The sequence below is a fragment of the Poecilia formosa genome, unplaced genomic scaffold (genome assembly GCF_000485575.1).
Source record: "Poecilia formosa unplaced genomic scaffold, Poecilia_formosa-5.1.2 Scaffold147, whole genome shotgun sequence".
NCBI lineage: Eukaryota > Metazoa > Chordata > Actinopteri > Cyprinodontiformes > Poeciliidae > Poecilia > Poecilia formosa.
In genome coordinates, this window is record NW_006800086.1 from 1 (window position 1) to 25,834 (window position 25,834).

General features: G+C 43.7%; 2 protein-coding genes across 2 annotated transcripts in view; one reads left to right on the top strand and one right to left on the bottom strand.

Annotated features, from left to right (window-relative positions):
* Positions 1 to 477: 477 nt before the first annotated feature.
* LOC103145820 (S-adenosylmethionine mitochondrial carrier protein-like) lies at positions 478 to 19,947 on the top strand (the record flags this gene model as incomplete). The annotated part of the gene is made up of 4 exons (XM_007563432.2): positions 478 to 661; positions 5,782 to 5,846; positions 10,111 to 10,184; positions 17,168 to 19,947. Coding segments are annotated over 4 exons (420 nt in total), but the record flags the coding sequence as incomplete, so codon positions are not given.
* Positions 19,948 to 20,509: 562 nt separating this feature from the next.
* The window catches only part of lrig1 (leucine-rich repeats and immunoglobulin-like domains 1), a 42,858-nt gene continuing 37,533 nt past the window's right edge, over positions 20,510 to 25,834 (bottom strand). The window contains exons 15-18 of the mRNA XM_007563334.2: positions 23,772 to 24,203; positions 23,561 to 23,695; positions 23,094 to 23,393; positions 20,510 to 22,039 (exon numbers count right to left, since the gene is read on the bottom strand). Coding sequence (XP_007563396.1) covers positions 21,837 to 22,039; positions 23,094 to 23,393; positions 23,561 to 23,695; positions 23,772 to 24,203 — 1,070 coding nt within the window. The 3' untranslated portion in view covers positions 20,510 to 21,836. The remainder of the gene's footprint in view (positions 22,040 to 23,093; positions 23,394 to 23,560; positions 23,696 to 23,771; positions 24,204 to 25,834) is intronic.

The window sequence follows — 25,834 nt, forward strand, 5'->3', positions numbered from 1 at the left end:
CTCTGCCAGGAGGTTGACTTGTTTTGAGTTGCTAACGTCACCTCAGACTTGGTCTCTGTCTAGTCACGTTTGTACAAGAGCAACGAAGATCCACAACAATGAATTTTTGTGTTTTTGGACAGCTGACACCAAATGGACATGTCAGTCTATTATGCACAATGCTTTGTTTGGCGAAAACCACAGACAACATATGAGCATTAGCAGAGCGCTAGTAGAGGACTTGCAATTGGTTTCATTAACTGAGTTGTGCTTGTATAGATATCTCACAACTTCTCCAACTACCATATAAATCTCTTTTCTTGGGAACCGAATGCTACAGGCAGACAGGGAAGAAGAGGAAGAAGAAGAAGGAAGAGGAGGAGGAAGAAGAAGAAAATAGTCTGAAATCCTTTTTTTAAACCTGACGTTTCTGGACGTCAGACCCGACCAAGGTTCACAATGTGGTTTCAATATTTCTCCCATCTCTTCTAACAACAGTCGTCTCTTTCTCTCTCTCCCCTTCTTTGTCCCTCTTTCAATCTTTCTTGCCCTTTAATCCTCGTATTTTATCTCCAACCTCTCCTTCTTTCCTTCTCTCTTTCTTTCTTCCAGACGCTGTGGTCGAAGAGGCAAGGTCACACGCTCCACTCTTGGCAATCAGCGGTGTGTGGAGCTTTTGCAGGTGCAGAGGATTATATGTAGCTTTGGGAACCGAGCAGAAGGGGCTCTGTGATGGGGGGGACATGGGAGAAAGGAATAGATAAGTCGATGGTGGACAGTTTAATAAAGAAAGACCAGCAGACAGATACAGGTTTCCCCAGAGCCACCTGCTCATCAGATCAGTGATATAAAGGAGCGAGGAGAGAATCGGACCGAACTTTATCCGTCTTCTTGCTAAAAAAACAAAAAACAGAAGGAGTCCTAAACTTCCAGGGACCCCGCATTGTTTCCTCAACAGAGGGGTCACATTATCACAGATCTCCAGCACCGGAGCCAGTGGACATCACACCACGGCAGATTTTATGAGTCTGTCTCCGCCTGAATGAGTATCAGGGGAAACGCAGACAACCGGAGGGAAAAGGCAGGAGGGATGAGAGGGGGCCGGGTTTGGGTCTGCGCCCCGGCAGCTGCGCGACCTTCGAAGCACTGGAGCCTGAAGTGGTTTCAGGAAGAGAAAAAGAGAGAGAGAGAGAGAGAGAAAGAGGGGGTCAGAAGCAGAAAAGGAGTGAAACAGGGTTAGCTAAAAATAGAATGTGTAAGCAAAGAGCACTGAGTTCAAATTAAAAATTTACAACTTCCTCCAACAAAGAAGAGCAACAGATAAAGATTAAAGTCTCGGGTAAAACAGTTTCCGTTTCTTTTTCCTTTTTTCTAATCGGGAAGGTCCAAACTCAGAGATACGGGTCGAAGCGGGATGTAAACTGTCTTATTTTTGCAGATTTTCACAGATGCTAAATTGAGTGAAACATAATTACGCAGGAAGAAGACAAAATCTCTCACGACTTTTCAGTGACTCTAGGGTGATTCTCGTTATTGTAGAAGAAAGGTCCAGAAAGAAGAACTGGCACTTTGTAAAAGTTATTTAAAAAATAAAACTCATCTTTTAAAGATTGAAAACAAATCAAACCCTAATCATCTGTAACACGGCTTAGCTGATATTGATTCATCTATTGGAAATCGCTAAATGTTGCTTCTCTTCCTTCCATCTTCTGCTCAGCCCTCCCGTCACTTGTAGGAAGCGTTGAGTTATCCATATCATCATGGCTACTTCTCTGGGACTGTAACATGTGCCAAGGCAAATTTACCTCAGTTAGACCAAGAGTAATGGAAAGGTCTAGATGGCGGCGCTGATCGGTGAACCTTGCCTGGAACATTTTGCATTGGCTCAGTTTTTGAAATAAGAATCACTGACCAGCTAACCTTGGTTTTATCTGTTCAGGATCATCAGAATTTATTCCTTGGATCACTTTAGTTGAACCTGAGCATTTCCACTGCACTGTTCAAGCTGAAAAACAGCAGTTGTTGCTAGTTTTGAATGACAGTAATGGCAAACGAAAATAGAAATCCCTTATAGACAGGATGGTTTGGCAGCCATCCAGTGACATCACTGGAAAGTTTTAAGAAATCAGCCAAGAAGTTGTGAAGCATAATAATAACATAAATGTTGCTAATACAATCAGCGGTGACTTATTTGATTACTTTAGCAACATTTTCAATGTTTCAAGTGAGAAATACTCCATTCAATAGAGCTTCAGTCTTCAATAAAAGGTTTAGGGGTTGAATAAAGTGCAAGTAAGCGATTACATTACTCTGACCTAAGAAATCCACAGAGTGAGTGAAACATAGCAGCTTAGCGTAAGCCTCCAGGACTTGAGCTCTGACTGAAAGAATGTGTCACATCATCCGTCATTGCTCCCAGTCAACACTTTCTACCATGACGAAAACGTAAAACCCGCAACGTAAATCCACATTTCACGACCGGGGCCGTCCACCGAGCCGCTGTCGAACGTCTGCGTCTTTCAGCCCATAACTCTTCCTCGGCTGGACCGGGCCAGACAGGACGGGAAGATTGAGGTTAGCCGCTCGGGGGACGTCGCCGAGCTGCAGGAGGAGGAGAGGAAAAGACAGTTAGGGGAGGACACGGCACCCAGAGGAGCCGAGACGCGGCGCTGCGCCGCCCCACCTGGAAACTGCACACAGGGAGAGGAAGCTTCAGGGTGATGAAACGAGACTTTGGTCTACTGGAGGAGAATCGGTTTCGTTCGAACATCTGGGAGCTTAAATATCTGAAATGTTCTTAAAACGTTGAGGTGTGATGAAAGAGCGGCATTGGACAGCAGGCCCGGGACAGGATTTGTGTTCACGTCTTTATCGTACTCCCACGTAGAAGACGTCCATCAATCAGTCCATTAGTGTGTACATCACCTATCCATCTGTCTGTCTGTGTCCTAGATATGTCTTAGGTCTCCTCCCACCAGGCAATTGCCAGAAAACCTCCAAAGGGATCAACGTAGAGCGGCTGATCCTACCTTCCGTGTCTCGGTTACATTGTAGACAGACTGATAAATCTAAAGCTCCGGTTTCTGATGCGACTCTTTCTTCATCGCAACAGACCAGAGTCTGTCCCACAAAACTGCAAACTAGACCCCTGTTCTCCCTACCCATCCTATCATCACTTGTTAACAACTCACCGAGACACTTAAATCCCTCAACTTGAGGCAGAGACTGTCCTCCCGTTCGCAGGGATTACTCCACCGTGTTGCCGCTGGGAACCATGGCATCAGAGGAGCTAACTCTCCTCCCGACAGCTTCACGCTCGGTTCTGAACCGGTCCAGTTCCCTCCCCCGCACCCCGTAACCTTCATGATTTGAAGACGCCAACACAACTACATCATCTGCAAAACATCAAAAAATAAGGCCCTAAGCTTCCCTCGCCACTCTACGGCTACACCTTGAGTTCCTGCCCACTACAAACTCTCTTTCGCTCGTCTGTAATCTCCCAGCCTTTTGAGATACTCACAGAGGCATTTTTAATCATCCACAAGATCTCCGCTTGTATCCTCCTCTGACTTATGGCAGACTTGAACTCGGTTTCCTCTCTTCATCCTCGTGAAAACTGACCAAGAAAAAGAATGAGGTCATCGACTGATTTCTTTCCAGCCTTCAACCCCATCGTGGGATTTTTTTCCTATCTAGCCAAATTTAGATCATTTAATAAAGCTCTCCGCGTAGAAGATTTATTTGCTTAGTGCGTTCTTTGACCGTTTTCCAAAAATATCATAAAAGATGTTACAGTAAATCTGCTTTATTCCCGTGTTTATCCGACCGAGGTAGAGAAGTGAAAAACCTTAACGTAATGACAGAGCTCCTGTTTTACGTACACCGTGTCTTGAAAAGTATTCGTGCCGCCTGAACTTTTGCAGATTTCGACACATTACAAAAAAAAAAGAAGGACATTTCAAAGTAAAGTAGTTGACGTCTCTACCAGCTTTACGCATACGGATGTTAAAATTTCCGTCCATTCTTGTTCTTGCTCACGCTCAGTCAGATTAGATGGAGAATGATGATAATACTAAAAAATCCCTAACAGAGAATGTCTATGAAAATCAGCTATGAAGCAATGGCATAGACTCTCAATTAAATTTAGATCTGGGCTTTGACTGGGCCATTTTATCAACGATTGAAGTATTTCAGTGTATCTCTGTCTTTTTTTTTTTTTTTTTCAGCCTCTAACCATTTTTTTACTCTTGGTCTGCCAAAGTGTGGGATATTATTCTACAATCTGTCCACACTGCTGGACTTCTGACTGCCATGAGTTGCATCAAGTTTGATTTAAGGGGATCAGAGTACAAATGCATGCCACACCATTCAGATTTTCATACTGTGTGTTGGTTTATTATACTATGCCTCAATGACATCCATCAAAGTTTGTCCTCGTGAAATGACAAAATGAGACGCTGTAGTTTTATGGTTTATTATCAACATCTTTTACCTATTCTCATAGCTTCTGGAGCTTCCAAGTTCAAGTATTTTGTCATTTTAAACAATCAAAACAATATAAATTGACTTCCTTTTGGCCAGATGAGCGGGAACAGCGGGAAGAAGCTATGCTAACTTGGCTTGAAGTTGGAGTGCAGCTGCTCCCAAAAAGCCGTTATGAGGATGTTTGTGTGTATTTGTGTGTGCATGTTCATGCGTAGATACAAATGTCTCTTTTTTTTATTACGCAGGTGTGAGTTCAAGTCTGTACCTGTGTGCTGGAGAGGCTGCATGTGTGTGTAGCTCAGGGGGAAGGACTGGGTCAGATGAGTTATGTTTAAGAGCAACGCAAAAACACAAAAATCTTACCAAGTATTTTATTTTATTTTTGTCTAGTTTCTGGTGCAAATATCTCACTTGAAATAAGACAAAACTAACTTACAAGGAGCTTCTCAGCAAGAAATAGCAACTTGTTTTAAGTCAAAAATCCCTTAATGTTGATAACAAAATATTAGCTTTAAGTGAAATAATCTAACGTTGGAACAAGACATTTTAATTTGTGATATGGAAATAATCTTGCACCGCTGGCAGATTATTTCACTTCTAACTAGAACTTTTTCATCAATATTAAGGAATTATTGACAAAAAAAAAACACAAAATAGAAAAAAAACACTTTATATAAAAAAAAAACTTTCAGGAAATCACTTAAGCAATGGTTACTAGATAATCAAAATTGTACTTATTATATTATTATTTCTAAATTAACAGCTCTTTACATGTTTTTTTTTATGGCTGTGACTTGTTTTATTTTTTATTTTTACTATAAATGTTCACTGTAAATCACACTACATTTAGCTGTACATTTAAATCTGTTATATGTTATAATGTGTTCTGCATGTTAATTGTAATTGTTTTGAGTCCTTCCATTAATCTGCCAGGCTACAGATGAAAACGAGCCTCTTTGGCTCATTATAGCAAATCTACGTAATGTATTAATACAATTCACAAAATCATATCAAATTCATATCATGCTGAAAAGTTACTTGTAAGTTAGTTTTTGTCTTATTTCAAGTGTATTAAGATATTTTCTCTAGAAACTAAACCAAAAACAGTTGGTAAGACTTTGTGTTCTTTCAGTGAAGGTGATGGGATGGACTTGGATGAAGATTGTTTTTTTTATTTTATTTTTTTTATGAACGTTGGAAACCAACAGGCCAAGCGTTCTGGCTCCCTTCGCCTTAAAGTGTCTGCAGTCAAGTAGATTAATTGGTTTTGTGTATTTTCTAGGTATCCGTTTGACTAAACGCGCCTGTCTTTCGTAGGCGCGGTGGCAGCCTTCGTCACCACCCCGCTCGACGTGGCGAAGACCAGGATCATGCTGGCCAAGGTACACGCTCCACACACGCAGACTCGAGCGCGCGCGGCCTCCTCCGGCAGCTGCTTTTAAACACCGCTGTCAGGTGATGCCTCGCAGGCAGGGAGCAGAGCCACGGACTGGGCCCGGAGCCCGAGCGCATTTCTCCGGTGTCAGCGGGGGCAGAGCGAGCCGAGGTAGAACCGGGACAGCGCACATCCATCACCTGCTCGGGTTGGGGGCTTCGGGGGAGAGGGGGGTATGGACAGTGTTTGGGGGGGATGGAGGGAGAGGCGTGTTTGTGTGCATGGTTAGTGTTAAGAGCGAGGACTCGTTCCCGCTACGAGGGAGTTTCCATCGCAGCGCTGCATGTCATGCAGAGGTGAAGCCAAAGCACGCTGCCCCTGCTGTTAACTCCCCCCACCTTCCTTCCTCCTCTTCCCATCCTCTGTGTGGTGATATTCCTCCTCTTCCTCACCACCTTTTTCTCTTCTGGCTCTGTCCGACTGCATGTCTGGCTTCTTTCAGGGTGTCCTGCATGCGTTTGTGAGCAGGACACCCCCATCTCTCTCTCTCACGTACACACACACACACACACACACACACACGGACTGTCCTTGGAGAAGACACCGTGTTCCATTTCCACCCCCATCCTAACTAATGAGACTGGAATCAACAAAACAATCGGACAGGCTTGGATCTCTGACGAGAAGCCGTTGGCTGGAGGTGGAACTGCACGGTACAAAAGCTTCCAGTAAACTTTATCTGACAGGCAGCTGCTGTAATCTAACCACCCGCTGAAGGCTCTGCCTGCAGCACAGGTCCAGCTATAACTTTATAAGGCCAAGACTTTAACATTTTTTATTTATTTTTTTTTTTTTGCTTTCCTCTGCAGAAAATTTTATACAGAAGGAAGCAAAGTTTGGAACTTTTTTTGGTCATCAAGGGGAAACCCTCCCCCCCAAAAAAATGATCACATCCTTTTGACTGAATTCAATAATTACTATAATATTCATGTTTTATGATGTTAAATTACCTTCTGATGTCGTTTATTAGACTATTGTTTAAAAAGGAAAATGTCGTGAAATTAGATATGGCTTTTTACAACAAACAGGGTTCTTATGTGGTCTGGACTGGAGGTCAGATTTACGGCCCGACCCGAACTCGACCCCAAATTCTGGCTTCCGTGGTGCTTTTAATACGCCTGCAATACATACAGCACACAGAAAACCCAACGAGAATGCGCAACATAAAGTTGTTATTTTAGTGTAAATACAGGAGTGGATTGTTTAACTTGCTCCACTCAAGCAGCAGCAGCAGCAGCAGGATAGGATCCTGTCAGTCACACATCCCAGATGATTTGCACTTGACTCACCCCGATGTTACAAGAAACGACAAAATGGAGCTGGAGGACGTCAAACAAAAGCTGAAAATGAGAGAAGTTACACTGCTTACTTGAATTATTTTTTTAACAAAAGCAATAAAATCTTAGGTAAAATAATGTTTAGTTGTTAGTTCTTAATTAAAGTGAAGTAGTTGGGTCGGATTGGGCTCTGACCCACTACCTCTGGGTTGGGTTAGATATAAACTTTAGTGTGGACAAATCTGGATAGATTTTTAATTTAGGTTCTTTTTTTCTATTATTTAAAAAAAAAAACTATTGAAAAAAGAAAATGAATTATAGGGACAGACGCAATGTGGCCTAAAGTATTGGGTCAGCCCTCCAAATCAATGAACTCAGTCATTCCAATCATGGCCACGGCCACATGCGTATAAATTTAAATAAGTTTGGGTCTTATTGTTCCAACATGACTGTGTGCAGGTGCAGAAGCCATTTTGGGATCGTCCAACATCAGAGTGTGACCTCACAAATACTCTGCCGTAAGAATGCGCCAAGATTGCAAACCGGTACAATACACAAAATAATTGAAGCATGGATTATTTTAAAAACGAGGTTGCACAAAGACTGTAGACATCATTTTGTAAGTCAGTTATGTTAAATTATATTTTAATAAACACAAATAAATTGAAAATGTAACTCTTATCATTTTTCACCAGCCATCTTTTTAGAAGTCAAATTACAGAATCTATTCAAAGCTCCATTTCGAAAGTGTAAATTATTATCCAGAATTTAATTTTTAAAACTGATACACTCCAGATTATTCTAAATAGTCTAAGTGGCGCTACACATCAGCTGCAGTCAACGCAGGTTCAGAGCGGAACAGAACAGAACCGGTGTGGACGGTTTGGATCGGACAAACCTCAGGAAGTCTGGGGGGGCTGGAGCTCGGTTTCCTCGCCACACCGGACAGATAGAAAGGTTCGTGTTGAACAGTTGGCAAAACAGGCAAACATCCAGGGACCCAGCTGGATGTGCGAAAGCCTCCACAGCAGGACTCTGACTACCTGGTTAGCCACAGCGCTGCTGCGGGCGGACCTCCTGCTCCGCTGCCATTCAGTTGCTCTGCTTTCCTGAGACCAGACTCCTGTCATCATCCTAACGCTCCCCACCAGCACAGCAAGGCCGGCTCAGGTCGCAGGGTGCAGGAACAACACTTCAGATAACGTAGAATTCTGAAAACGGATCATAATGAACATTTTACGTCAGACGACAAAAGTTAGCCACGTCAGGAAAATCTCCCCGACCTGGTTTGAATGAAAAATCAGGTCCGTGTCAGTAGTTAGACGGGACCTGTGGGTCCTCTGTGTGTGTGTGTGTGTGTGCGTGTGTGCGTGCGTGCGTGCGTGCCTGCGTGCCTGCGTGCGTGCGTGCGTGCGTGTGGACACCCTGTTCCTCCATTCCCTCGTTCCACCGTTCCATAGCCATAAAGGAAAAGAAAACTTGTCAGGCAGTTTCTCAGCAACCTGTCTCCAACAGAAACACGGGGAGTCTGGGTGTTTTTCCTCTTAACGCGGAGGAGAGAAGGTCCTCCTATCGATGTAACAGATCACATTTTATTGATGAACCTTTATTCTATTATGCTCTGTCTTTTTATTTATTTAAAATAGACAATATGCATTATTTAAGAAGTGCAGCAGAGGTTAATTTCCATCTTACGTCCTTTGGCAGGTCAATGGTATAAGACAAGATTACAACATTCAATCACATGATATGTGAAATCACAAAATTGTGAAGACTGTAAGATGCTTTCTTTCTAATTTTAGTTGCTACCACTGTCTAATTGTGTGTTTTTTTTACTGTGGGATCTTATGGTCTCCCCTGTTTTAATTTTGCCTTATAAAATTGTCCAGTGGAAGGGGCCAGACTATGCAAAAATTGCATCAACTACTAAAATATGAGAAAATGTTATTTTTATTTTCCCAAGACAAATATTTATATTTAGTTTAAACTCTGCAGGGGACGTATAACTTTGACTTGTTTTTCATCTATTCAGACCTTAATTCCTGTGTGACAGATTTAAGGTGTTGATGTTTTGTTTGATGTAAAGTTGGGGGTTCTTACATTATTTCTGTGTAAAATTCATAACAGTTGGTAGTTGTAAATCCTTTATTTGACCCAAGTTCTGAGAGTCCTTCTTCTACAGACAGCCTGATCCCGGCCAGTTCAACTTCTGCATCTATATTTACAGATCTTAAAGGGAACTGTTTACCTAAGATGCAAATGAATGCAAACTGACCAAATGAGAGATCTCAACCTTTACAGCTGACAGTTCTTTAGCAGCCTGCTGTGAGAGAGACGTCAGCAAAATCACTAATATACAAGCGAAAAACAGAGGACCAAATACGGAACCCTGAGGTACACCAACGTTACTAGCAGCCACTTCAGAAAAACAGCCTCTGTATGAAAACACCTTTTTTTTTTTTTGTTCAATACTCAGGTATGATTTCATCAATTGCTGATCATTTTATCTTAAATTTGTCTCCACCGCCTCTTTCACTTTGACCTCCTGCTGCTCCACTCACTCGGTTGCAGGGATGGATAAATAAAACTCTCTGTCCAGCTCGTCTGCAGAGCGTAAATAACAGCAGCAGATTGATGGATGTAGAGGAGGACCAGGAGAACTTGAGCTAGTTCTCAACAAGTTTTTTTTTTCCCCTCCCTTTTTGGACGGGGCAGTGGTGGTTGCTGGAGGTGACACCTGCGCTGACACAGCTGACCCTGACCAGAAAAAGATGTGGGGGGGAGGAGAGGAAGAGAGGGAAGAGGAGGAGGAGGGTAGCAGCTGAAGGAATCTCCGCCAAGGAAGACTAAACAGGGTGTCTGTCCAAGGAGCAGGAAGGGAGCGAGGCAATCTATCCGTCGTCACACCTCTATTTGCTCTCTGTCCTCCTGCAGGCGGGCTCAGCCACGGCGGGAGGCAACATCCCGATGGTGCTCTGCGACGTGTGGAGGAGCAAAGGCCTTCCAGGGTGAGGATGTCTGTCTTCAGTCTTCAAACAAACAAAGCGGTTTCATCCCACTCATCCTCAGGAAACCTCCCGTTTTTCGTGAATCCATTCAGCTCCTTCCCCTCCTCCCCTCCCCGGCACACAATCGAGCGCGTCAACACAAGAGAGTGGCGTCCCCTGGGGGGGAGCGGACGGGAGGGGGAGGGGGATTTACGGCGGCGGCTGAAAAATGAGATGCATAAAAGCTTTTTGCTGCAGACTCACTCTATCGTCCTATTGATTAAGGTGTTAGAAGGGCCAAGTGGACGGGTTTATTTGAGTGTTTTGATGTGTTTATGATACGCACCGGACAAAAGGGGCCAAGTCTAATGGGGCCTCAGAGGGCCGCCTGTGCTAAAACAAACCCTCAGCTGTGGTGAATAATGGGCCACTTGTGTACAAGCCACCATCAGTTAGTCAGGATGCGTCTCAGCTTAATGCTCACGGCGTTTGGGACCGCTCCCCACTCTTTGTCTCTCTCTCACTCATATACACACACACACACACACACACGCACACACACGCACACACACGCACATGTTTGCGTGGCTATCTTTTTGGGGACTTTCCATTGACTTCTATTCATTTCTACAGCCTACACCTTACCTTTACCCTTTTCCTAACCCTACACATCACATACCTAACCCTAACCAAAACCCTATATAGCCCTAAATCTGACCCCTGACCCAAAAGCAGGGTTTCCCCTTGTGGGGACCAGGCTCCTGTCCCCACAAGGAGCACATAGTCCCCACAACATAGTATATGTCAGGAAAATAGTCCCCACAAGGTATTATAAACAAACACACACAACCACACACACACACACACACACATATATATATATGCTGTACTTTCCAGAACTATTCATACAAAATTCGTTTTTTTTTTCTCCCCCCACATTTTGTCACATTATGATAAAATCTGAAAGGTGTGGCACGCATTTGGAGTTGGCCATCTTTACTTTGATGCCCCTAAATAAAATTCAGATCAACCACCTGCTTTCACAAGTTAACTATTATCATTTTTTTTCATTCATTTACATTTTAAAATGAACAAACGTTTTGAATCAAAAGGAGTAGTTGGATGAAAAAGTCTTATATAGTCTACGCCTACTCTCAAAAGTCAATTTGCTACACCATAAGCAACTATAAGCATCAATCAAATGCGCTAGAATGTCTCTAGCATGTGCTAGAATGGCCTAGTCAAAGTTCAGAGCTAGATCCAATTAAGAATCCGTGGTCAGACAGATGTTTACATGCACTCTTCATCTGATCTGTACTGAGTTTGAGCTAATCCAGACGTTTTAACATTTTAGTTGGTGGAAACAAACCAAAAGTCTTGCAAATGTACTTGTTGCAAAATGTTTTTCAAAAGTATCAATTCTTTTGTCAGATTAAACAAAAATAATAATAATAATAATTTTTATCCGACATCATTATTATGCTTGTTGGTCTATATTTAAAATTCCCCAAATATCAAATGTAAGGAGGTTTGTGGTTATAACAGGAGCGAAATATTGAAGCAGTAGTACTCTCCACTGTTTAGCTTCTTTATGGCTCATTTGCCTGAAGTCTAGCTTTTATGAAAAAAAAAATAAGTTTTTGCTTTTGTAAGCAGTAAGAACGCTGTCAAACTTCACCAGTAGTCTCAGTTTGGCTGCTCCGCTCCACTTGGAGATGTTTGGAGTTTTTCTCCACTTCCTGTCTTCTCTTTATCCAACTCATACCTGCAGAACATACAACACGTGTAACGCTCCACAACACGCCAAGCTCCCCTTTTTCCTGCTTTGTTTCTCAAAGTAAGTCCTTAGAAGACAGATGGACACATTCAATGGAATGCTGTAACAAAGGAAGAAGTGCGTGCGTGCGTGCGTGCGTGCGTGCGTGCGTGCGTGTGGCTGTGAAGTAAAAGGTTAGAAGCTGTTGTTCTCCAGGGCCAAAGGCCTGCTTGTTGCACCGGTGGATGCCTGATACAAATTGCTGGGGCTTTAAAGCTGTAATTATGGTAATAGGCCCAATTGCAGTGTAGTGAAGCTCTAAAGTGCTTCCATGTGTGCGTTAAACCCAAGAGACCCTGGCTTAGCAGGGAGCGCTGCAGCCTCCCTCCCCCTCTCCCGCCCTCCTTAAGCCTCCAACAGTAACCTGCAAAATACCCACGCTGCACCAGGAGTCAAGTCAGGGCTGCAGACTAATGGTCGGCATGACCTGAAGCGTTTTCAGATTTACTGCTTATGCAAAACGAAGGGGAGGATATGCAAATGCACCGAAGCCACCGCACACGGCCTCCTGCAGGCACCAAGTCCTAATTGTACCTTCTTTTTCTTCTTTTCTTATTAAGGTTTTAGATTTTTACTCATTCAACTTTTTTCTAATTTAAAGGCTGGAACTTTTCAGAGCAGAGCAGGTAAAAGTCAAGTGAGTTGATAACCAAATCTATGGTTTGGTTATCAACTCAATGGTTTGGTTGTCTGATATTTTCTGCATCAACTAACTAAATTTAAAAAGCCATGTCAACACAACAGCAGCCATTACTGAAATGTCGGGAGCCTGGTGTACTTCCCTGGAATGTTCTGAAAACCAAAAACATTTATTTTTTTCCCTGTTTTGTACCTCGTACTGAGCCAGGTGGTTAATCCTTTTTGGGTTGTGAGACTGTTAGAAAAAAAAACAAACTAACCTTTTGCAAGTTAGTTGTTGTGATTCTGCCATGTTTCTCTTTATAATCTTTGGTTTGGCCTAACACGGCAGCTAAATTATCAAAAAGGATATTGATGGAAGGTTAAGTGGAAGAAAAAACATGCAGGAATCAGTGTTTGTTCATCTGTTGTCCATCTCTGTTTTATTTACTCGGTGACCAATGACGCTTTTCTCGCTGACGTTCAAGGAAAGGTATTATCTTCCAGCTGTAAAGTTCCTGCGTTTGGCACTTATCACCTGCTGCAGTTATGACTTTAAGTTATTGATGAGCTCAATTCACACCTTAGTAATAAATCTAACCCCTGACCCAAAAACAGCGTTCCCCTTTGTGGGGACCAGGCTTCTGTCCCCACAACGTCGTATGTGTCAGGAAAATGGTCCCCACAAGGTAATACAAACAAACGCACGCGCGCACACACACACACACAAACAAACACAAACACCCACCCCTCAGCGAGAGATAACCCCCACGCCGCAGGCAGAAAAGACTGGCCGCCCCGAGGCGCCGCAGACTCGCGCCGCCGCGGCGAATGTTTGAGCTCTGGCTCGGCTCTGACGTCGCCCAGCGGTCCACACAGGTGGGCCCGATCCCAGACAGGAAATGGAACTCGGGTGGAGAGCTGAGACAAAACAACAGCTCGGCGTTTAAAAGTAGTTCACTCCTCGCACTCCTGCCGGGCGTTCCAGTGATCCAGATGACTAAGTGGAAACTTTTTGAGAACTCATTCCTGTGACTCACTTTAAGAAAAAAAACAAAAAAAACAAGCAAAAAAGTGTTGCATATTGTTCCATAATTGGTGTTTAGTACTCCCTCTGGTTGTGACTGTAGTCCCAGAAGATGCTAAATGTGGAGCAACAGTAAGGCGAGCCACGTTTAGGTGTTTTGAAAAAATGGAAATGCAGTGAATGTGAAGGTTTTTATTTTTTATTTTAGCACATTATCTGATCATTTTAAGGCTAAAATGGGGTACAAAAACAGTGTCTGTTACACGGGAGGTTTTACAGTGTTGAGCTTTGGCTGCATCTTGGTCTTTTTGGAGCCAGAAGTGGTTATATTTGGAGAAAAGGCGGAGGCTACAGAGGGATACTTGAAACCCAATTTAGTTTAAAAAAAACAAAAAACGAAGGCAAAAACATCTGAAATATGAAAGTATCAATTTAGTTTAAAAAAAACAAAAAACGAAGGCAAAAACATCTGAAATATGAAAGTATTTTCAGAAGACCACCCACACACTGTGGAGAAGGAGCCAATCGAGCTATTGGCACGGCGATGATTCTAAGAAACATATTTGTCTTTTCAAAAGAAAATACGTCTTAATGAAGGTCTATTTACATGATGAAGTGGGACGGGCGAAAAATGTGAAACGAATGCCAATGTCATTAAAATAAACCGTCTGAGAACAACAAATTTTAATTTGAGCGTTTAAGATTACTGTTTTTTTTTGTGAAGATTTTTTACTTTGCTGAAAAAAAAACCGCTTAATGACATCGGAGGGAAGGGGGCAAAATATTCACGATTTAACCCGATAAAATGGATGTTTCGGCATAATGACACGGCAGCCAAAGTGTAAATACAGACGGCCTGTGAAAATTAGTGAAAAAGCAGAAACATGAAGACTGAAGAACAATCCAGAAAGTCAAAGCAATTTTTTTGTTGTCGTTTTTTTTTTTTGTTACAAAACTGTAAAGCAACAGGATTGTACATTTAAATGCAAAGTCAGCAATTTATTTTAGAACCCGTACTAGGGAACTCTGGTAACTGTGGAGGAGCTGCAGAGGCCCAGCGCTCAGGTGGGAGAGTCTGTTGGCAACTATTAGTTGCAGTGGCGACTACACTGATGAAACACAAAAACCTTTTTTTGTGTTTTGTGTTGTCTGGTTTTTAGAGCAAACGTCTTAGTATACTTAAAAAACAAGACAAAACCAACTTAGAAGTAGCTTTTCAGTAAGAGGTTTGTTTAAATTGATAATTAATAATGATTAAAAAGAAAAACCACTTGATAGACATTTGTCAAGCTGTGAGTGGAAAAAAATCTTCCACTGGAAGTAGTAGTCTACTTTTAGTTTGTTAATATTAAGGAAGCTCCTATATTTAGCCAAAAAAGTAACTTGTAAGTTTCTGATAAGATTTTGTGTTTTATGATCAGTTATGTTTCTCTGGGGTAAAAAAAAAAAAGAGTTGACGTCATTGTAAAATAGTTTACATTGCACATTTTATTCCTGGTTCAGCTTAAATAAAAAAAGTAATTGCTAAGGTCAAATCTCGCCGTATTTCTTGCTTTTCAGAACTTCCTTATGAGTTGATGAAAACCGAAGTCTGTTATTGCAGCGATTCAGAGGTGATTTTGCAAAATGAAAACAGACCGAAACATAAGGACCAACACTCCCACGCAGATGATAAATGCAGACAGACTTTTTGTTTTTTATGTGCGGCTGTAAGTTTTTGTTCTTTTTTTTTTTTTTTCGCCCCCCCTGCCCCCCTAACTCTTGCGCCTGCGAGCCGAACTCAACGCACAAGGCAGCCGTCATCCGTAACATCTGGCCCGGGCCGGGGCCAGACCATGTGAGCGCGGGGGCGTTTTGGCAGACGGAAGGTGTCAGTAGGCAAATGCTCGGCAAGGGAAAGACGGAGAGAAGAGGAGGGAGAGCAAAAAGAAGAAAAAAAACGAAGAGACAACACGAGCATGTGTCGAAGAGGTGGATGACGCAGCAAAAACGAGAAGCGGAGGAGAAATCCTGAACAAGTGAGCCAGCTTGGGGAAGGGTTGGGGGTGAGGAAGGGCGTCGGATGGATGGACAGCACACCAACATGTGTGGATGTCATCTGGCCGTCGGTCAAGCACAGAGAAAGTGAGAGAAAAGGAGGAAAAAAAGATAAAAACCAGAGGGATGAGAGCTCCAACGAGGAACAAAGGTGGGGGGGCTTGTAGCCTAATTCCAAAAGCAGCTGTGTGTGTCAGGAGGAGAGTGGGAGGCTCGGTTCTTGGGATATGGGCGCTCTCTCATGGCCCGTAACATCCTCTGACCTCCATAACGTCAACAGCGACTCGTTGGGCCCCCAAGTCAGACCTTAAAAAAAAAAATAAAAAAAAAAAAAGATGAAAAAATAAAACCCCTGAAGCTTTATGCCTGACTGTTTCCCAGCACCTGAACACCAGAAAGCCATAAATTAGTCCGGTTCTGTCAAGTGTTGAAGCTAAACATGAGATGCTAAAACTGTCTGCTAGAACCTGGAACTTATTTTGTGGGACTGCTTTTGCATATAATATGTTTAATTTGGCGCTGTTTGCTCACCTTTAACATCTGTGTTGTCGTTCATTAAGTTTGTATCAGGATTATAAGCTGATTTCTATGAAAGCATAAGCATGTCGTCTGACTCAAACTTGTTAAATGCCCCCCAAAAATGTTGCACACTAATATTTAATTGGACACCGTTAGCTTTGACATGACGCATGTTTTCTGTGGTATTGTTTCGATAAGCTTCTGATGTCACTCACACAGTGTGACGTCGCCTCCGCTCCTAATAAAGATAACAAGCGACCACTCTCGGAGAGCTTGAAATCTCATTTTGGGCTTCGCTCATCCAGTTCCTGTTTTAAAGAGAAATCGGAACCGTGTCACCAGGTCGATTCTGATCGCCGCATCTCTTAAAAACATTTTGTTTTGCGCCGAACAGATTCGAAAAGTAAATGCAGTTAAAAACGTCGCAGCAGATAAACAAATGAGGAAAAAGAGAACAAATGTTAGAGCACTTGGAAATTCATGCAAAATCTTCAAATCCACCACACTCTTTTGGTGCTATCAATTTTTGCAATGTTTATTGCAGATTTTTCTCAAAAATTGTCAAAAACTTTCTTACTTGTCCTAAGCAGCTGCCTCAGTCTTAACAGAAGTGAAATTATAGTCCATAATCTGTACAGCGAGTTATAAAAAGCCACATTTACATCATAAATAAGGGCAAATATCACAAATATTTACAAATTAGTCCCACAAACATGAAATCCTTGGACTGACTGAAAAGATGTTCAACCCTGTTTCTGTACCTCATTGATATTTTAACGGTTTTTGATCAGGTTTTATCAATGCATTCTGGCACAACCGGCCCTTTAAGAGCAGAAATGATCTTGATTTGGCCCAAAACGAAAATGACTTTGACACCCCTGTGTTAGAGGTTCTTCTAGGAATAAAGCGCAAGAGCTACAGCTGTGTCCATTTCTTGACATTTCTCCAGAGAAGGTGACGTCCTGTGATTTCCGTGTGTTCCCGCAGGCTGTTTGCAGGCAGCGTCCCGAGGATGGCCTTCATCAGCGTGGGAGGCTTCATCTTCCTGGGAGCGTACGAAAAGGTCCGCCGCACTTTGCTATAGCGGGGCTTCGTGGCACCAACCCCCCCTCCCCCCTACAGCAGACCCTCGGTGTCGCCTTGCAGCCTGGGGAACGATGCCAGCTCGCTGCCCTGAGGATTCGGAGCCGACTACATTACCCAGGATGCTGCATTCCTGGTGGATAACGTGGAAAAGACTCTAGTAATATTTATGATCCTGTCCTGTAATGTTGGAATGGATTTTGGAATTAAAGACTCTCTTTTATACTTCTTGTGATTTTCCCATCACCCTCTAGACTCCGGTCCTACAACGTTTAACGTCCGTTTGTCTAATGTTTTAATCCATATCTTCTTCTCTCTGTTAAGCTCAGCCACCTGCGTAAAAGACCCACCCGGGAGACGCAGCGATATGTCACCGTTGTTACATTCCAACTAGAGCAAAGCTGACCTCATCCCACCTACGGGAGCCGTATATTTCCCCCTGAGACGCCGCCAACAATAGAGCACTTTGTTGAATTAACAAGACTGTGGGGTCGATCTGCAGGCTCGGCTGCTCCACACGAGATTCTCCATTACAGCTCCAGGTCTTACCTGTCGAGACTTTATGGTGTCTCTTTCCGTAGCTATGTGGAAAACATGGTAGGAACTTTCGATGGTGGGAAAAGCAGGATGTCCTCTGAACGTCTGTTTTAAACATATTGGGTGAATTAGCATCCAGCATCAAATTTTAGCAAGAAATCAACTGTAGCTTGACTAGATCATGAGTTCAACCCACAATGCATCAGTTCGTACCTGCTGTTGTGCATGGTGCACGGTAAGCTGCGTTAGTAAATGAATATTTGCTTAGCGAATTAGGAGACCGAAACTGTCTCTGGGATCTTTCTACATCCTTGTAAATCCGGCCCTGCCGCTGTTGTCTAATTTCTGCAGATCAGATCGCGATGTTTTGCTTTTTAAAGTCCTTTAGCCTACTTCATGCTGGCCTATTTAAGTTTTTTTTTTTTTGATTTGTTAATCAAAAAGATTGACCAGTCACAGACAGATGGGTCTGTCTATGTTTTTGTCCTCAGTCAAATTATCTTTGCTAATATTAGTTTGACAATGTGAAACCGTTAAAGGGGGGGAGGGGATACTTTCCCACAATGCCATATTGCTGCATTGATATGGCATTTTAGATTCCTACTAATATGCTGCTGCAGTGAGAAATACATCTGTGTTCTTAAGATGGTCACAAAAAGAAATTCCTGAATATTTTCCTACTTGCGGCCTGGGCCAGGCATGTGGCTTTGATTCGGTTTGCAAAGGTTTCTGAGACATCAGCTGCTGGGATCCGCAACTTGCATGCACATTTAATTTCTGCGTTTGATCTCTTATTACAGCAGAGCGTCTGTTTTCTACCTCGCTCCCCGCGAAAGTAGGTTGTTGTGACAAACGGTGGAGGGCGAGACGTGCGGAAGGTTTAAAATGAAGAACAAAGGGAGAGACTTTCCAGGTTTTGTGTGTAAACAGTTGAAACCAGAGACTTTTTTTTTTTTTTTTTTTTTTGCCCCCGCCGAAGTTAAATAAGATCAAATTTCTCTTGTTTTATGTCAGAATAAGAAAAATGGTTTTATGTTGATCATACAGTAAATGGAAATCATTTTGGTCATTCTAACTGATCTAAAACTGATTTCGTCAATCATCCATCTGGAATGCACATCCTGACTCTGAAGTCAGCCTCCCGTCAAAAGCAGATACTTACAACAGGCCGCGGCTGGAAGGGGGTACAATAAAAGAAAAGAAAAAAAGCCTGCTGTCTTTGGAGCTGCGAGGAGCCAAAAGAGATTCCTGCTTAAGATTTAGATTTAAGATTTAGATTCCTGCTTGTTCAGCTTTGTTTCATGTCGCAGCGAACGCTTCATTTGAACTGATGGTTTCTCCATAAGCACCGCGATAGGAGGGAGGAGATAAGGACGCTAAATGCTAACTCAGCTGGAAACATCTGCTCCGTGGGTTTTTAAACAGGTGAGGGGGGAAAAAAAACAGGCACGACACCGGTCATCATAGCAAAATGTGATTTTATTAGACACTTCAATGCCATGTTAGACACTTCACTGTTTTTTTTTATTATTATTATTTTTAACTTTGACATTGGTACAGACGCTTTGCTTCAATAAATTAGTCTCAGAACATGAACTGCACCTCGCTTTCTCTCTCTCTGTCTATCGTCCCTTTAGGGCCAGGGGGGGAGGGGGAGGGGGGATTCTCTAAGTGGTCTCGGAGGTAAAGTCACCTCTGGTAGGTGTAACAGGAGGACGATGTCCTCCGCCTTACCTCTGGTTCTGAAACCCAATGAAACTGCTCCGACTGAACGTGGCCCGGTGTGTTCAGGGACCGTGGGAGAAGGTGGAGGGTGCCTGAACGCATCAGTCCTAGTTTGGTTGGAACGCATTTTCACCGGCTTCCCAGCGGTTCACAGCGTTAACCCTCAAGACCTGACGCAAATCTGAGCTGCAGTGGTGGAAGTGGGTGGAGTACTGGCCTCTTTGCTCCAACAGCGGGTGTTGTGGAAGATTACAGCAGTAACGTCATAAAACGAAGCCAAATTCGTGACCAAAGCACGACCGTAGCTTTCATTGTGAATGTGCCTTATGGGCTCGACGTACAGGGGGGGCGGGCTGAACCCAACACACGGGACGCGGCAGAGTCGACAGCGACAAAAACTAAAAAAAATGGGGGGGAAAAAATGAACATTTTTGTGGCTGTCTGTGTCTACAAGCTCGAAATTTAAGCGACTGTCGCTTCACTACGCATAGGAAATAAAGGGAAAGACGCCGCCTCCCGTGTGTCGAGTAGAGATGCACAGATACTTCAGCTGGGGACTGGAATCGGCCGATTTTCATATTGGCTGATATCTCAAAATTGCCTTTGTTTTCCCGATTAACACCAGGCTTCTCTGGCAATACTCCTTGGTGTGGAAGTTGTTGCTGACAGAAGAGCAAGTTTTTTGTTGTTTGTTGTTTTTTAAATAAAAGTGTAAAAACAAGGTGTCTGCTCAATCTTGAAATGTCTTAAATTCATTGTATCTAAAATTAAGGACTTAAGATTTCTTAAATTAGTTTTAAAAAAGTAAGTTGGGTTTTAATGCATTAATCACAGGTACTTACAATTTGGTGTTGGGAGGACTATTTAATTTTGTATATTCTATGTCGTCTTTTTCTCACTTAACTTTTCTGTCCTATCCAGTTGATCGGTCAAAACTACCAATGGCTCACTGCTAACATACCCTTGCTAGCTAGCTTGTTTTTCTATTTTGCACATATCACAGGTTAGAGTAGATTATATCACCACTCTGTTGGATGAAGTTGGTACGTTTCTGTGGATAGATAGGCCTTAACTTCTATTCACGATGGTCTTAAAAACTCTTACATTTGAGTTGGTGAAACATGCAGAAACCCTGAAGAGGGCGCCAGAATTTGTTTGATAGTGGCCTCTGATCGGTGCATCTCCATTTATATTCGGGGTCATATTTGGCTTTTGCGGCTTCCGGGTGATAGCAAAGGTTCATTACATTTGTCACAATGTCACTAAGTTCAACCATCCTAAGAGACACATTAATCCTAGGAGGTTCAGAGCAGCTTTGTGGTCATCTGTAGCATAACAATATCAAACGGGTGGAAAAACATTGACGCCACATGTTCTGGTGACTCTGAAAAACGTGCTCCACCCAGAGCAGGTTCCACGTACTCCTGTTGACAGACGACCTGTTTATGAAGAGTTTAAAAAGTGCTTGAGCCGACTGACTGCCCCGCAAATGTACCGAAACGGTTTCGCATCAAAGCTCTTCCTTCATACCGCAACAACGTACATGAGTTGTGTTTCTGTAAGGCCATAGCTGGTGGCACTTTCCTCTCCAAAAAACTAAAGACGTACCGTCAAGTGCAACCAAGTGTTTTGTTTGCAATAAAGGGTGTACCTGTATTTTTCTAAAAATAAAAAATAAAAAAACAATTTAAATAAAAAATAAAAATCACAGGTTGAATCTTTGATCATGCAATAAGGCACTGCAGCTGGACGTTGGTAGAAGCTGAAAAAGGTTGTTTTCTTTTTCCCCCCTAACAATAAAAATATCACTTCTTTCTTTGCCATGCACATATATTCAAACACTCTTTTGAAAAAGTTATATAATATATAAGAAAACTCTTATGTACAGTCAAAAGTCCCACTGTATATTTCTCTTTTTCCCCCCCTACTGCACATAATTACACTGTACAAGATTCCCTATGTTTGCATGCTTCAAATGCAAGTCACATTTTCTTTTTTTTTGTTTTGTTTTTTGTTTTGGCGCTAGAGTTCTTTCTTTAAACCGGTCACCTCCCAAATGAAGGTTTTAAACTATGTACAGCCGTTACGCTCGGGCGGGACGCCACCCGCACAAGCTCCATCTTCAAACTCCGGACTCTCTCCCTATTGGTCCTCCCCGGAATCGCCGTGTCGGTCCTCGGATCCGGGAGGCTCGGGATCGTTCCCCTCGATGTGAGGTAGCAGTTTATTTCCCAGTGCAAAGAAAGATTTTTTTTTTTTTCCTTTTTTTTTATTTAAAAAGTCCACATTTTGGGGCTTAATTCAGTGTCTGCTAGTCGCTGGCTCTCCTCAGGGGGGCGCTCTCATTCTGAGCGGCTCTGAGGGCGTGTCCGTTAGGCAGCAGAGTCTGCCTGAGCTCAGGCTCGCAGTCGGTGTCCGTGCGCGGGCGGCTCGTCCCGCCGGGCAGCTTCACCGGCTCGTGGAAGGAGTCGTCCTGCGACGGCGGGCCCGCCGACGTGTGTCCCGCTCTGCCCGCTGCGAGACAAAGACACACGGGAGGGAAAACGTCACGTCAGCGACATCGACAGAGGTACCACGAAGTAGAAAAAAATGATTTGTAATTTTGTTTAGCCTATTAACTTAACATTTCGAAGAGACACTAAATAACTCAAGAGCATCTGCAAACGCCACAGTTGCAATTTTTAATTGGATTTAGGATGACAGGACTTTGACTAGGCCACTCTAACACATAAATATGGTTTAATCTAAAGCTCCAAAGCCATTAGTGGCTTTCTAGACTTTCTACAATGGCTAAACTTGATAAATATGTTTTTGAATACTAAATACTGTAAAAAATAGTTTTACAGTTCTTTATGGAGTAACTGAATTAGGTTTTCACAGCAGAGTGATGCTGCTGTCTTTCTAGTCATCAGGTTGGAAACTATACACCGTAGACGGAAGTATATCCATCTTCTTTTTTTTTTTGCTTTAAACAAAAAGTTGAGGTTTTTCTTCATTTTACAATACAAAGTAAAAGGGCGGTTCTTTAAAAATGACAGCGAATTTCCTGCAGTGGATTGTATGTCGTCTCTTCCACATACTTATCAAGGGTTGTGGCAGGGCTTGTGCATAAACCAATCATTCAGCTTCAGGAAACTAAGGGAGTGGAATGTGAGCACAGAGCTGCGCTGACATGCGGAGGTGAGAATCGGCAGTCGAAAAGCCAATTCCAATCACATGACTCCTCGGATAAATCCCAGCGCAGGCCTGCACACGCAGCCGCAGGAGTCTGGCGGCGTGGAGAGGTTTTTATTTCAGTTTTTTTTTTTGTTTTTTTCTCTCTCTCTCTCTCTCACATGTCCTGAGGGACTCTGGTCATGCAATAATAACTCACAACCAGATGCAAATTGACAAGGACTCCTGAGTTTCTCTTCAGTTCTCTGTGAGCTCACCTGATGTAAGCGATATTCCTGTGAGAGAGTAAAGCTTCAGGAATTCAGCTAAATTTATGGCTTACTGTTGGCATTTTTTTTTCCTCCAAGCAATGAGAAGAAGAAGAAAAAAAAACATTCCAGATCTGCACACGAACCTTTTCGCTCGTCGTGACTCCTCTCTATCGTGTCGTGATTTTTGGGCACAGCGGATTCTTGCGTGTCCTTTCGGTTTCCGCGGGGAGTGCCGTTGCAGAGCGGAGCGGATGCGTGCGACCCCGTGTCCCTCGGTTCCCCCAGGTTACACTGAGAGTAGCGCGGGGGCCCCAGCTGCTGCTGCTGCTGCCGGTACTCGGCGCCCCGAGCGAGGCCGTATCCGTGGGTCAGGTAGCCGGCGTCATTGGAGTAGCTGTTGCCGGTCTCCATGCAGTCTGTGCACACCACCGCTCCGTCGAAACCTGCAGCCGAGGAGGAGGGAGATAAATCATTTGAGGGCAGTAAATTGTGCTAAGAGTGTCCGTTGGGAGTTATTTACGACTCTGAGCAGGCTTTCAGAGAGACCGGAGGCTACTGGCAGAACAAATATTTGGAGAAGCGAGGCAGCAGTGGGCGGACTGATGGGTACCTGAGGCGTCCACGACGTGCCCGTTGGGCTGCGGTCCGCCTCCGGCTTCCACGCGGATGCACATGTCCTGGCGCTCGGACAGCGTGCCCTGAGACGACAGGTAGCTGGGGACGTCCGGAGGGACGATCGTCTCGTCTGGAGCGAGGAAACGGAGACGTCAGAAGCTGAAATCGATCAGGATCCTCTCTCTGGTTCTCGGTCCTGAACTCACCCGTGTTGGTCACGCTGCACTCCTCGCTCTTCTTCCTCGTCTGATAGATGATGCAGACCCACACCAGCGACGTGACCACGATGCTCGTCACCACGGCGATGACGATGATGCCGATGATGGCATTTCCGCCCGCCTGCTGGGCGCACACGCCCCTGTGCTGCGTCACCGCCAGCTGGCTGTGGGCGCGCTCCGTGCCCAGCGTGTTGGACATGAGGCAGGTGTAGCGTCCAGCGTCCTCCGGCGAGGCGGCGCCTATGACCAGCAGCTGGTTGCCCGGGGTGAAGTAGTGCCGGTCGGAGGGTCGCAGCGGCTGGTCGTCGCGCAGCCAGGTGATGCGCGGGGGAGGACTGCCGAGGGCCTTGCACTGCAGCGCCACCGTGTCGCCCACCGCCACGCTGCGGTCCTCCATTTCCTGGGCCAAGTGGGGAGTCTCTGGAGAACGAGGAAGGAGGAAAGGAGTTGGAATCTGATGCACTTTTTTTTTTTTTTTTTTCTCTCTCCAGTTACCAAATTATATCCGACTCAGCACAGCAGGATTCATTTTAAGATTTTAAGTTTCCTTGGCGGAGGGTGCCACTGTCACAGACGACAAGATATTAGTTTGAAAGCAACCCAGGAAGCGTCAATATTTAGTCACTCAGCAACAAGAACATTGACTTAAACTCCAATTTGTGGCCCTTTGGACATTTCACTGTGGCTCTCGTTGACTTAACTAAAAATCGTGAAGAATAAATAAATGACTGTAAACACCTACAATTCCTCACATCTATTTTTCCTGTCATTAGGTTGGAGTCTGCACCAGCATCAACCACAGATACTTTATTTTCTGATATTTTGTTGTGGAACTGAGACATTCATAGGTGTATGAACAACACTTTTTGTTGTTATATTCTAACATATTTCAATTTCTTATTTACTTGTGTGTGATTTTCTTTTTAAAACAAATGTGGCAAAACATTTTGAAAAATTATCCCACATTTTTCTCTCATACTTTCCACTATGTAACTTAATAATCTGCAGTAAACTGAATAATTGGCACCCCAACTTAATCATCGGCACACCACATCTGGTTTTTCTATATTTATATCAGCATTGTGTAAATTAAAATGTATATATATTTTTATATATATATATATATATATTTTTTTTTTTTTGCAAGATTTTGTTTACTTTACAGCTCTAAAGTTGAGTTTTCTCAAAAGGTCATGTAGCGTTTTGCAGCTCTAAAAAGGTTTTCCGTAGCTTCGCTGGGGGTAAAATGGCTCTTTGGGTTGTAAAGCTTTCAGACTCCTGCTCCAGAATGACCCCATGTCTGCTTAAATACCTGGTCAACGCCAAGAGCTCAGCTGATTTAAACAAACGCCACCATTTCCAGTAAAACACTGGCCAGGACTGTGCACCGTTAAAAGTCAGGTTAACATTCTAAGTTTTCTGCTCCATATCGTTACAGTAGAATAGTGGCAGGATCCCAGAGAAAAGCCCTGTCTCATTCAACAACGGTCCTCCTCCGTCTCATCGACTGTGGCATCAGTTAACGTTTTATCACAACACACTAACAAGATTTCCTCTGCGGGAGAATCCTCTGCAGAACAATGCAGCCAGTGTGTCTTTGAGTGACTTTTGCATTCTGGAGAATGAACTGCATTGAATTCGGTGCAAGAGAGAGAGAGAGAGAAAGAGAGAGAGACAGTGTGTGTGTGCGCGTGTGTTTGTGTGTGAGAGGGTCAGCCTCTCAGACTCGACACTTCCCCTCACGGTGGGACACACAGATTAAGAGATCTCACTTAACCCACTTCAGCCTCCCCCATTTTTCTTCTATCTATACTTTCTCCATCTCCATCAATCCCCCCTCCTCTCTTTTCTTTTTTTCCCCCTCTAGTCCTCCCCTGCCCATACTTCCCTGTTCCAGTTCTCCTTTGCCTCACCCTCTTCTCCTCCCCCCATCTCTCTTTTCCAGACAGGGGCCCCTCGACTGCAGCCACCATCCCCCTGCACCAACCCAAACATCACAGATTCGGCACACAGGCTCTGTTGATTCAGTGTTTTGCGTTGCCGGGTAGATT